The sequence below is a fragment of the Salvelinus namaycush genome, chromosome 4, assembly GCF_016432855.1.
Source record: "Salvelinus namaycush isolate Seneca chromosome 4, SaNama_1.0, whole genome shotgun sequence".
Lineage (NCBI taxonomy): Eukaryota > Metazoa > Chordata > Actinopteri > Salmoniformes > Salmonidae > Salvelinus > Salvelinus namaycush.
In genome coordinates this window covers 25,791,598-25,805,904 of record NC_052310.1, presented here as the reverse complement: position 1 = coordinate 25,805,904, position 14,307 = coordinate 25,791,598, and the positions used below count along the sequence as shown (strand labels likewise).

The following is a 14,307-nucleotide window of genomic DNA, read 5'->3' as shown; positions in this document are numbered from 1 at the left end:
TTCTGTCCAGGAGTGAGGTCAGGGCCATCTATTTTGGGAAGTGCACCAGACCCTCCTGCAGCAAAGCACCCCCACAACAGGATGTTGCCACCCCCGTGCTTCACGGTTGGGATGGTGTTCTTCGGCTTGTAAGCCTCCCCCTTTTTCGACCAAACATAACGATGGTCATTATGGCCAAACAGTTCTAGTTTTGTTTCATCAGACCAGAGGACATTTCTCCATAAAGTACAATCTTTGTCCTCATGTGCAGTTGCAAACCGTAGTCTGGCTTTTTTTATGGCAGTTTTGGAGCAGTGGCTTCTTCCTTGCTGAGCGGCCTTTCAGGTTGTCGATATAGGACTCGTTTTACTGTGGATATAGATACTTTTGTACCTGTTTCCTCCAGCATCTTCTCAAGGTCCTTTGCTGTTGTTCTGGGATTGATTTGCACGTTTCGCACCAAAGTACGTTCATCTCTAGGAGACAGAATGCATCTCCTTCCTGAGTGGTATGACGGCTGCGTGGTCCCATGGTGTTTATACTTGCGGACTATTGTTTGTACAGATGAACGTGGTACCTTTAGGCATTTGGAAATTGCTCCCAAGGATGAACCAGACTTGTGGAGGTCTACAATTTTTTTCTGAGGTCTTGGCTGATTTCTTTTGGTTTTCCCATGATGTCAAGCAAAGAGGCACTGACTTTGAATGTAGGCCTTGAAATACATCCACAGGTACACCTCCAATTGACTCAAATGATGTCAATTAGCCATCAGAAGCTTCTAAAGCCATGACATCATTTTCTGGAATTTTCCAAGCTGTTTAAAGCCACAGTCAACTTAGTGTATGTAAACGTCAGACCCACTGGAATTGTGATACGGTGCATTATAAGTGAACTAATCTGTCTGTAAACAATTGTTGGAAACATGACTTGTGTCATGCACGAAGTAGATGTCCTAACCGACTTGCCAAAACTATTGTTTGTTAACAAGAAATTTGTGGAGGGGTTGAAAAATGAGTTTTAATGACTCCAACCTAAGTGTATGTAAGCTTCGGACTTCAACTGTATATACAATCAACAATGGTGCATATAGTCAGTAGTGTAAGTGAGTGGCTGCACAGACAGACAAGCCACAATTGATTTTATATACATTTAAAAAAAATTATATATAATAATGCCACAACCAAAATCCAACAGCATGTCTGCATGGAGAGAGTCCCCTCCATGAATGGGGAAAGGTGAATTTATCCCTGGACACACTCGGCCCAGATGTGTCCCATTTCGCTGACGACCCTTCCGGGTCGACCCACCGTCACCCCACTAAGGAAAACAAGAGCAAAGAGAAAGAATTCGGCAGACAGAGAGGAAGGGTAATCACAGGACCTATAGATAGCTTGAGCAAGAAAACCCAAATGTTGAGTTTATTTTTTTGGGATCCCCATTAGATTTTACTATAACATAGGCTGGTCAAATATCATGGGCAAGTCATATTGACAAAATTGTTGTGAAGTTTGGGTGGGGTATGTCTGTTATAAAAAGATGTTATGCATTTTTTACACAAAAAATCAACTGTACTAGTTATTCAGGCTCTGGAATTGTCCCATATTGATTACTGTCCGGTAATATGGTCAACTGCAGAAAATAAAGATCTAGCAAAGTCGCAGCTGGCTCAAAACAGAGCAGCACGCAATGCCCTTAACTGCACATACTTAACTAACATCAACAACATGCATGCCAGTCTTTCCTAGTTGAGGGTTGACGAGAGATTAACTGCTTCTCTTCTAGTTTTTATGAGAAATATCACTGTAATAAAAATTCCAGATTGTTTGCATAGTCAAATAATGTTCAGCTCAGACACCCATACATACTTCACAAGACATACCACCAGGGGTTTCTTCACAGTCCCCAAGTCCAAAACAAATTCACAGCAATGCACAGTTTTCTACAGAACCGTGATCACATGGAACTCCCTTCCATCTGCAATCACTCAATCAAACAGCACAATAGCCTTCAAAAAACAGATGGAGAAACGATTCATGGAACGGCGGGGACTGTGAGGGGACACACACATAAACACAGGCACACACATTTTTTGTGTTGTATTGTTTGTATGATTTTTGTTGTTGCATTGCTTGTATCTAGTTATAGATTTGACATTTGTGTGACTTTCCTTGTTTATCAGTGTATCAGTGTTTTGTTTCTTGTCATGTTTTGTGTTTTGTGGACTCCAGGCAGAGTAGCTGCTGCTTCTGCAAAAGCTAATGGGGATCCAAATAAACAATCACAACAGCTGCTCTTCCAGGAGTCCAAAAGCCTTGGATTAGAATGTTTTCTGATTGGTTAAAGGTGATCTAATTGCTGACAAATTAGTTTTGAACAATGCCGCTCTTTACAGGCACACACGGTTTTAATGAGAAGATGGCCATACTGAGTCAATAAAGTAAAACAACTGTGAAACAGAGCGATTCAGTTTGGATTTCCAGGCTTGGATTGAGGGGTTAATTGTCGCTCAGATTTCATTGGTGGAAGTTTTGGACTTACGGGCATGATCAGACAAAGGGTAAGATAAGAAGAAGATAGACCTTAGACTTCACACCTGAAGGATAAAACAAATGTCGCCCTGTCTGCACACACAATCCTACTTGTTAAACAAACACGACATAATGCAATGATTCACGAACATGACAACTGTCATTCGAGAGCCACATCATTTGAGACATCACAACGTTTTAATGTCATGTCACACGCAGCAGTGGACAGTCTGACCATTGACTGGTTGATATGCTGGCTGCTAGCCAACTGTCTCGCCTAAATCATGGCATGTGTCACGTTGGGGTCAAGTCAACAGTTCTGACTTGGTAATATGATCTTCTTCTTCTTCTGTCCCTCTACCATAGATAGACTCTGATGATGTCATCACACGAGACGAGCAGATTTACCTCCTGATTGGTCCCCGTGCCAAGTGTGAGAGGATAATCCATTCACAGCTGGCCATAGTCAAAGGTGTGTTAACTACTTTAAACGCATCGCAAGTTATAGGACAGTGTTTCTCAAACCTTGGTATACTTCTAGAATACATCAAATACATGGAAAGTCTGGTTGTATTGGAGGAGAGGTATGGGAAACACTGTTACAGGACATAGCCTATACTTTTTTATGATTACATTGGGATCCCCTTTGGCTTCAGTTATGCACCCAACTGAAAATCAAGGGACAGAAAAGGTTTCTGGTGCAGTGGTTGTCCAGATTATGAATGATTTGTTAAAGTGTAAAATCAGCTTGTCTTGTGTCAACCACCATCAGTCCAATATAGGATAAAGTGTAATTGATTACAAATAAGATTGTTTGTCGCTTCGTCCTGTTCAAGTACAGTCAAAAGCGATATCAATCCAATATCCTGGAGTGAAGCATTTCCATAGTAACAGAAGGTTAGATGTGAGATGAATGATAGGAAAACCAGCTCGACTCACGGTCACGTGACGTAGAGTTATGATGCGGAGTCTTGATACAGATTGTGAATGGCCATCTGTTAGAAATTTAATTACAGACGTATCGTATCATCTGAGATACAGTGCATTCAGAAAGTATTCAGATTTCTTGATTGTTTCCACATTGTGTTATGTTACAGCCTTATTGTAAAATGGATTAAATAAAAAAAATCCTCATCAATCTTCACACAATACCCCATAATGACAAGGCAAAAAATAGGTTTTTAGAAATGTTTGCAAATTTATTACAAATAAAAAACAGAAATACCTTATTTACATAAGTATTCAGACCCTTTGCTATGAGATGTGAAATTGAGCTCAGGTGCATCCTGTTTCCATTGATCATCCTTCAGATGTTTCTACAACTTGATTGGAGTCCAACTGTGGTAAATTCAATTGATTGGACATGATTTGGAAAGGCACACACCTGTCTATATAAGGTCCCACAGTTAACAGTTCATGTCGGGACATAAACCAAGCCATGAGGTCGAAAGAATTGTCCGTAGAGCTCCGAGACAGGATTGTGTTGAGGCACAGATCTGGGGAAGGGTACAAAAAAAAATCTGCAGCATTGAAGGTCCCCAAGAATACATTGGCCTACATCATTCTTAAATGGAACAAGTTTGGAACCACCAAGACTCTTCCTAGAGCTGGCCACCTGGCCAAACTGAGCAATAGGGGGAGAGGGCCTTGGTCGGGGAGGTGACCAAGAACCCGATGGTCACTCTGACAGAGCTCCAGAGTTCCTCTGTGGCGATGGGAGAACCTTCCAGAACAACAACCATCTCTACAGCACTCCACCAATCAGGCTTTTATGGTAGAGTGGCCAGACGGAAACCACTTCTCAGTAAAAGGCACATGACAGCTTGGAGTTTGCCAAAAGGCACCTAAAGGACTTTCAGACCACTCTCAGACCAAGATTCTCCAGTCTGATGAAACCATAATTGAACTCTTTGGCCTTAATGCCAAGCGTCACATCTGGAGGAAACCTGGCACCATCCCTACGGTGAAGCACGGTGGTGGCAGCATCATGCTGTGGGGATGTTTTTCAGCAGCAGGGAGACTAGTCAGGATTGAGGGAAAGATGAACGGAGCAAACTACAGAGAGATCCTTGATGTAAACCTGCTCCAGAGCGCTCAGGACCTCAGACTGTGGCGACGGTTCACCTTCCAACAGGACAACAACCCTAAGCACACAGCCAAGACAACGCAGGAATGGCTTCGGGACAAGTCTCTGAATGTCCTTGAGTGGCTCAGCCAGAGCCTGGGATTGATCCCGATCAAACATCTCTGGAGAGACTTGAAAATAACTGTGCATCAACGCTCCCCATCCAATCTGACAGAGCTTTAGAGGATCTGCAGAGAAGAATGGGAGAAACTCCCCCAAATACAGGTGTGCCAAGCTTGTAGCGTCATACTCAAGACGATTCAAGGCTGTAATTGTTTCCAAAGGTGCTTCAACAAAGTACTGAGTAAAGGGTCTGAATACTTATGTAAATGTGATATTTCTGTTTTTCATTTTTTATAAATTTGCAAAAATGTATAAAAGACTGTTTTTGCTTTGTCATTATGAGGTATTGTGTGTAGATTGATGAGGGGGGAAAACTATTTAATAAATTTTAGTATAAGGCTGTAACGTAACAAAATGCGTAAAAAGTCAAGGGGTCTGAGTTTTTCCGAATGCATTGTATATTATGAAATGAAATGTCGTTTGAATTTTCTACTGCTTTTATTAAAGTAAGAGCACAATGACTCATACAAAATGGCCATCTGTGCTGTTCTATTTTTGCAGAAGATGACTGTGTACCGGAGTGGGATGGGATTATCTGCTGGCCCAGAGGGAAGCCTAGTCAGCTGGTCTCGGTGCTATGTCCAGAATACATCTACGACTTCAACCACAGAGGTGGGCTGGCTCATGACTAGATCACTAACCTAAAGCTCAATAGCTGCTTTGTTCTTTTTAAATACACTAATGGACAAACCCCATACAGTAGAAGGAAATATAGTACATTGTCCACATACATCGATCACTTACGTAATCATGACAAGTCAGTGATAGATTGCGTTTACCAGCAGACACTGGTCTTCAGGTTTTTAAATGTAAAATGTATTGTGTTACGAAACCAATAACTAGCCTACGGATATTGTTGCACTCGCTTTGTCTAGGGGTCATAGGCCTAGTTACATGATGTAACTTGAATGAATTATGTGCATCTATGTGAGAAATCAGCATATAAGCCTAAGTGTTGAATGTACATTTTCCCAGGGAAACAGTAAGCCTACCTTGGCCAGCTCTGTCTCTCTTGACCTCTTGGTCAGCCAGTCCAAGCGAATTATTCTTTGTTAAATTGGTGACAAAACATAAATATGTACAAAAAGGAAAAATACCAAAGGCATGCCCAAACTAAAAACAAAAAAACAAACGAAAGGCCTCATGGCCACCAAACAAAACCAGCAGCCTCACAGCTAGCAACTCGATTCCTTATAAGTGCACATTGCGAAATGCAAATTCAGTTTATGCAGTTCACCAGTCCCAAATCAAGTACTCTTTTTGCACAGTACTTACAGACATCTGCATGCATACTCAAGTTTGTTCATGTGTTTACAACAGTCCCAAACTATATCATAAGGAGTCTAACTTCACATTACATTAGATGTAACACGTATCAGCCTTGCTTTAAATAGACAGTATGGAAGTTTAGTAGCTACAGTAGTTGTTAATATCACATTCTGGCTTGAATGTTGTCTGTATGGTTCATACACATAAGATACAACAAAAGCACACAATCCTCAGTTTTAGTCTAACAATATACACTGAGTGTACAAAACATTAGGAACACCTGCTCTTTTCATGACATACACTGACCAGATGAATCAAGGTGAAAGTTATGAACCTTTATTGATGTCACCTGTTAAATAGATGAAGGAAGCAGACAGGTTAAAGAAGGATGTTTAAGCCTTGAGACCATTGAGACATGGATTGTGCATGTGTGCCATTCAGATGGTGAATGGGCTAGACAAAAGATTTAAGTGCCTTTGAACGGGGTATGGTAGTAGGTGCAAGGCTACACTGCTGGGTTTTTCCAGCTCAGCAATTTACCATTAGTCCACCACCCAAAGGACATCCAGTCAACTTGACACAACTGTGGGAAGCATTGGAGTCAACATGGGCCAGCATCCCTGTGGAACGCTTTCAACACCTTGTGCCCCGATGAATTGAGTCTGTTCTGAGGGCAAAAGGTGTGCAACTCAATATTAGGAAGGTGTTCCTAATGTTTTATACACTCAGTGTATGCTTTTGCTCATGGGCTTGGGAGGTGGGTCTTTTTAATTTCTGGGCAATATTTCTGTGTATTTAAGGGACCTCAAGAGCCCCTCCTGAGGCAAAAGCTCTGTTTTGCCCCTTTTAAGGCTATTGTACTAATGCTGCTAATTCTCCCCATCCCCCAGGTCAAGCCTATCGTCAGTGTGATGCCTCAGGGAACTGGGAGCAGGTGCCTAGCATCAACCGCACCTGGGCCAACTACACTGAGTGTACCACCTACCTGTTGTCTAGCCATAGAAGCCAGGAGGAGGTGTGTGTGTGTGTGTGTGTGTGTGTGTGTGTGTGTGTGTGTGTGTGTGTGTGTGTGTGTGTGTGTGTGTGTGTGTGTGTGTGTGTGTGTGTGTGTGTGTGTGTGTGTGTGTGTGTGTGTGTGTGTAGAATAGTAAACGAACACAAATTTGACCTACTGGGAACATTTTGTTAGTCTCCACAAGGTCAAATGCTATTTCTCGGGGGTTTAGGGTTAAGGTTAGAATTCGGGTTAGGTTTAAGAGGATTTCTGTTTATGCTGGTATCAAACTTTGGGTTGCACTGGCCTATTGCAGCTTTCTGCCCTGTTTCTATATTGTACATCAGACTGGTTAGGAGAAGGTGAGAGAACATGAAAGGCCGAGAGCTCCGAGGGGTCACCCATGACAGTTCAACAACAGGAGGAAGACAATTGTTGATAAAGTGGTGGGGGTAAACAAGTTTAATTTGAAAACAAATGTTATATAATAAATCATAATAAAACATACAAACTGGATCAATAAATGAATAGATAAGCAATTAAATAAGTAAGTACATAATTGGAAATTACATCAAGGGATGAAGGGATTAAGTGCGACAAAGATAAATGCTATGTTAATGTGCTTTATATATATAATACAATTAAATATAAAAAAATACAAAACCAGATTGAGCAAATAAATACATTATTTTTTATTCAACTTCCTCCTCGTGTTGGTAGCCCCTCTAGGGTTAGGGTTAAGGTTAGGGTTAGGTTTTAGAGAGTTTCTGTTTATGCTGGAATCAAAACTTGGGTTGCACGGGCCTATTGCAACTTTCTGCCCTGTTTCTATATTGTACATCCGACCGGTCTGGAGAGGGTTAGGGTTAGGGTTAGGGTTAGGGTTAGGGGTTAGGGAAAATACGATTTTGGATGGGACTGAATTGTGTGTCCCCACAAGGTTAGCTGTACAAGACTGTGTGTGTGTGGTTGTGGTTGTGTGTGTGGTTGTGCTGTGCGTGTGTGGTCACATTTGTGCGCTTGTGTGTGTGTGTCAGTCCTGTGTGGCTCAGTTGGTAGAGCATTGCGCTTGCAATGCCAGGGTTGGATGTTCGATTCCCACAGGAGATCAGTAAGGAAAAAGTATGAAAATGCATGAGAGTGGCTTCTAAATGACTAAAATGGTAGTGTGTGTTATTTTTGAGGGGGGATTTTCACCTGAACAAAGCCCTCTCTGTCTATTTGAAGTGAACAGTTATCACAGTGTCAACCACAATGCATGAATTAGTAACCCTGTGTTGACCAAGCATTTTGCTTGTGGCAAGAATCTTTTTCAGGCATAAAAAAAATAATCACATCAAAACCCTATGTGGAATTCATCAGTCCATCATGATACTCACCCACTACGAGCTGTGGTCTTCAGCAGTGGACCGTAGCCATTTGTGAACAGCATATTCTTGACTTTGTTCCTGTTCACACGCACACACACAAGCACGTACACACACACACATTCACACACACACACATGCAGAGACACGTATGCACAATTGCACACACACACACACACACACACACACACACACACACACACACACACACACACACACACACACACACACACACACACACACACACACACACACACACACGCTCATTTGCTGAGTGTATTTGTTCTCCATTTTTAGGAGGTGTTTGAGCGGCTACACTTGATGTACACCATTGGCTACTCCATCTCTCTGGTATCCCTACTGGTGGCTGTCTCGATTCTCTGCTACTTCAAGTAAGACCCCTTTAAGGCTCCTCTTCAGTAGTATTACTATAGTAATACCAATACACTAGTCCACCATACATGAAAATCTAAAAGACTCAGTTCAGAAAGAGGTGATTTACTGCACGTGTAATACCAAAGAAAACATTTGGTAAGTGGAAAGTAAATAATAGCACTTTACTTAAGAATGGTATATAGCAATATGATGTGGTTATAATTAGTTGTGGTGATATAAGCACAATTAGGACCTCCTTATAAAGACCGGTATTTCCAGTTTATTTACCGTCATGATATCAGATTAATCTGCCACACTGGTATGCAATGTTCCCTGTAAACTGCGCCCGTACATTGCAACACACTTTCTCCAGGATTGCCGCGCAGAAGAAATGCCATGCTGTGCAGAGATGCAAGAGATTGAACTTCACCGAGTTCGCCCCATTAGTTTGCACTATATACAGTGCATTCGTAAAGTATTCAGACCCCTTGACTTTTTCCACATTTTGTTACGTTACAGCCTTATTCTAAAATGGATGAAATAGTTTTTCCCCCTCATCAATCTACACACAATACCCCATAATGACAAAGCAAACATTTTTGCTAATTTATTCCAAATAAAAACATATCACATTTACATAAGTATTCAGACCCTTTACTCAGTACTTTGGTGAAGCACCTTTGGCAGTGATTACAGCTTCGAGTCTTCTTGGGTATGACACTACAAGCTTGGCACACCTGTATTTTGGGAGTTTCTCCAATTCTTCTCTGCAGATCCTCTCAAGCTCTGTCAGGTTGGATGGGGAGCGTCGCTGCACAGCTGTTTTCAGGTATCTCCAAAGATGTTTGATCAGGTTCAAGTCCGGGCTCTGGCTGGGCCACTCAAGGACATTCACAGACTTGTCCCGAAGCCACTCCTGCGCTTTCTTGTCTGTGTGCTCAGGGTTGTTGTCATGTTTTCATCAATGATCTCTCTGTACTTTGCTCTGTTCATCTTTCCCTCAATCCCGATTAGTCTCCCAGTCCCTGCCGCTGGAAAACATACCCACAGCATGATGCTGCCACCACCGTGCTTCACCATAGGGATGGCGCCAGGTTTTGTCCAGATGTGTCGCTTGGCATTCAGGCCAAAGAGTTCAGTCTTGGATTCATCAGAACAGAGAATATTGTTTCTCATGGTCTGAGAGATCTTTAGGTGCCTTTTGGCAAACTCCCAATGGACTGTCATGTGCCTTTTACTGAGGAGTGGCTTCCGCCTGGCCACTCTACCATAGAGGCCTGATTGATGGAGTGCTGAAGAGATGGTTGTTCTTCTAGAAGGTTCTCCCATCTTCACAGAACTCTGAATTTCTCTGACCAAGGCCCTTCTCCCCCGATTGCTCAGTTTGGCCAGGTGGCCAGCTCTAGGAAGAATCTTGGTGGTTCCAAACTTCTTCCATTTAAGAATGATGGAGGCCACTGTGTTCTTGGGGACTTTCAATGCTGCAGAATTTATTTGGTAACCTTCCCCAGATTTGGGACCTTATATAGACAGTTGTGTGCCTTTCCAAATCATGTCCAATCCATTTAATTTACTACAGGTGGACTCCAATCAAGTTGTAGAAACATCTCAAGGATGGTCAATGGAAACAGCATGCACCTGAGCTCAATTTCAAGTCTCATAGCAAATGGTCTGAATACTTACACTACCGTTCAAAAGTTTGGGGTCACTTAGAAATGTCCTTGTTTTTGGAAGAAAAGCACATTTTTGTCCATTAAAAGAACATAAAATTGATCAGAAATACAGTGTAGACATTGTTGATGTTGTAAATTACTATAGTAGCTGAAAAAGGCAGATTCTTTATGGAATATCTACATAAGCGTACAGAGGCCCATTATCAGCAACCATCACTCCTGTGTTCCAATGGCACTTTGTGTTAGCTGATCCAAGTTTATAATTTTAAAAGGCTAATTGATCATTAGAAAACACTTCTGCAATTATGTTAGCACAGCTGAAAACTGTTGTCCTGATTAAAGAAGCAATACAACTGGCCTTCTTTAGACTAGTTGAGTATCTGGAGCATCAGCATTTGTGGGTTTGATTACAGGATCAAAACGGTTAGAAAAAATTACTTTCTTCTGAAACTCGTCAGTCTATTCTTGTTCTGAGAAATGAAGGCTATTCCATGTGAGAAATTGCCAAGAAACTGAAGATATCGTACAACGCTGTGCACTATTCCCTTCGCAGAACAGCGCAAACTGTCTCGAACCATAATAGAAAGAGGAGTGGGAGGCCCCGGTGCACAACTGAGTAAGAGGACAAGTTCATTAGAGTGTCTAGTTTGAGAAACAGACGCCTCACAAGTCCTCAACTGGCAGCTTCATTAAATAGTACCCGCAAAACACCAGTCTCAACATCAACAGTGAAGAGACGACTCCAGGATGCTGGCCTTCTAGGCAGCGTTCCTCTGTCCAGTGTCTGTGTTCTTTTGCCCATCTTAATATTTTCCTTTTAGTGTCCAGTCTGAGATATGGCTTTTTCTGTGCAACTCTGCCTAGATGGCCAGCATCCCAGAGTCGCCTATTCACTGTCGACGTTGAGACTGGTGTTTTATGTGTGGGTTGTGGGTGTAACTACACATTTAGTGGGGGATATTCAAAACTGACCTAAGATCAGTGTCTAGGGGCAATTTCACTGTACACCAAAAATGTGACTGACAGGCTCAAATCGGTCTTATGTAGCAAAATGTGAAATTATATTTTTTACATTGGATAAAAGTAGAGACTCAGCTACAAAATTGTATATCATACACTACATTTGAGGAGCAATGGGAAAGTCATTTTGCTTTGAAAGTTGATAAACTTGTAAACTCACTTTTGAGAAAATGGCCTTTGAATATTTTGGTACTACTACTGAAGAGCCCTTCTTTGTCTACACCCATTCAGCATCGTTCACATCCTCTTAACCTTTATCCCCACCCATCTCTTTAAGGGTTGATCCGAGCGTTCTGTACTAACAGCAGTCAAGCACCCCTGTAAAGACCTTTATTATACATAGATTCAAAATAGCTACTGAAAACAAATGTGTATTTTGTGGTTGTGACCCAGAGGCTCTTGACCATTTATTTTGGGACTGTTCTTATGTCAGATGATTTTGGAGTGAGATAAGATTTTAAAAGAAACTGCTAATAATGTCAATTTGAAAGACTCTGATATTATGTTTTATTTTGATCCAAATTATATGGACCCTGATTTAACTATCATTGTTAATTTGTTTATTTTTCATGACAGATTCTTTACTCATAAAATGAAGTGGGCAGAGAACAAACCCCTCTTCATTTGTTTAAGATAGAATTGAAATGATTTTGAAATTATTAGTAAGTGTAAAAACAAAAAAGCAATACTCTCTGCCCACATAAAACGTTTTGACAAATTGAAAATGTATCTCGATATGTAATACCCGTCTATTTATGTACTCTTGTTTGTATACAGTTGAAGTCGGAAGTTTACATACACCTTAGCCAAATGCGTTTAAACTCAATTTTTCACAATTCCTGACATTTAATCCGAGAAGAAATTCCCTGTTTTAGGTCAGTTAGGATCACCACTTTATTTTAAGAATGTGAAATGTCAGAATAATATTAGAGAGAGTGATTTATTTCAGCTTTTATTTCTTTCATCACATTCCCAGTGGGTCAGAAGTTTACATACACTCAATTAGTATTTGGTAGCATTGCCTTTAAATTGTTTAACTTGGGTCAAACGTTTCAAGTAGACTTCCACAAGCTTCCCACAATAAGTTGGGTGAATTTTGGCCCATTCCTCCTGACAGAGCTGGTGTAACTGAGTTAGGTTTGTAGGCCTCCTTGCTCGCACACGCTTTTTCAGTTCTGGCCACAAATGTTCTATAGGAGTGAGGTCAGGGCTTTGTGAAGGCCACTCCAATACCTTGACTTTGTTGTCCTTAAGCCATTTTGCCACAACTTTGGAAGTATGCTTGGGGTCATTGTCCATTTGGAAGACCCATTTGCGACCAACCTTTAACTTCCTGACTGATGTCTTGAGATGTTGCTTCAATATATCCACATAATTTTCCTACCTCATGATGCCATCTATTTTGTGAAGTGCACAAGTCCCTCCTGCATCAAAGCACCCCCACAACATGATGCTGCCACCCCCGTGCTTCATGGTTGGGATGGTGTTCTTTTTTCAAGCCTCCCCCTTTTTCCTCCAAACATAACGATGGTCATTATGGCCAAACAGTTCTAGTTTTGTTTCATCAGACCAGAGGACATTTCTCCAAAAAGTACGATCTTTGTCCCCATGTGCAGTTGTAAACCATAGTCTTGCTTTTTTATGGCGGTTTTGGAGCAGTGGCTTCTTCCTTGCTGAGCGGCCTTTCAGGTTGTCGTTATAGGACTCGTTTAATTGTGGATATAGATACTTTTGTAACTGTTTCCTCCAGCATCTTCTCAAGGTCCTTTGCTGTTGTTCTGGGATTGATTTTCACTTTTTGCACCAAAGTACCTTCATCTCTAGGAGAGGTTTCCTTCCTGAGAGGTATGACGGCTGCATGGTCCCATGGTGTTTATACTTGCGTACTATTGTTTGTACAGATGAACGTGGTACCTTCAGGTGTTTGGAAATTGCTCCCAAGGATGAACCAGACTTGTGGAGGTCTACAATTTTTTTATGAGGTCTTGGCTGATTTCATTTGATTTTCCCATGATGTCAAGCAAAGAGGCACTGACTTTGAATGTAGGCCTTGAAATACATCCACAGGTACACCTCCAATTGACTCAAATGATGTCAATTAGCCATCAGAAGCTTCTAAAGCCATGACATCATTTTCTGGAATTTTCCAAGCTGTTTAAAGGCACAGTCAACTTAGTGTATGTAAACGTCAGACCCACTGGAATTGTGATACGGTGCATTATAAGTGAAATAATCTGTCTGTAAACAATTGTTGGAAAAATGACTTGTGTCATGCACGAAGTAGATGTCCTAACCGACTTGCCAAAACTATAGTTTGTTAACAAGAAATTTGTGGAGTGGTTGAAAAACGAGTTTCAATGACTCCAACCTAAGTGTATGTAAACTTCCGACTTCAACTGTATTTCTGTTTTTGAATTGGTTTTGTTCATAATAATAATAATAAAAAAGAGCAGTCAAGAACCCAAGCTAACTTGCCAGCTACTTCCAGACAGAAATCAGAGAACAGCCCACTGAACATTATTCGCCCTAGCAGAAATGGTTAGTCTGTTATGTTATCCAGAGCGTTGGTGACTGCAACTGTGCTGTCAGATTGTCCGTTCGTAAATTCAAAGCGGTTCACTCTCGGAGCGTTCAGAGTGCACAATGGATGCTCTGGCGGATGACTAGGGTTGAACAGAACGGCTGTCAAGCACCCAAGCTAACTGGCTAACATTGGCTAGCTTGCTAGCTACTTCCAGATACATAATGAGAGAACAACGCACTCTGACCATTTTACTCACCCTAGCAGAGCTGGTTAGGCTGTATTCATGTTATCTAGAGGAGTGGTGACTAACTGCTGCTGGCAACAATTGAA

General features: G+C 41.5%; 1 protein-coding gene across 1 annotated transcript in view; it reads left to right on the top strand.

Annotated features, from left to right (window-relative positions):
* Positions 1 to 2,521: 2,521 nt before the first annotated feature.
* The window catches only part of pth3r (parathyroid hormone 3 receptor), a 37,746-nt gene continuing 25,960 nt past the window's right edge, over positions 2,522 to 14,307 (top strand). Inside the window, exons 1-5 of the mRNA XM_038990740.1 lie at positions 2,522 to 2,536; positions 2,874 to 2,979; positions 5,257 to 5,367; positions 6,915 to 7,039; positions 8,686 to 8,777. Coding sequence (XP_038846668.1) covers positions 2,522 to 2,536; positions 2,874 to 2,979; positions 5,257 to 5,367; positions 6,915 to 7,039; positions 8,686 to 8,777 — 449 coding nt within the window. The remainder of the gene's footprint in view (positions 2,537 to 2,873; positions 2,980 to 5,256; positions 5,368 to 6,914; positions 7,040 to 8,685; positions 8,778 to 14,307) is intronic.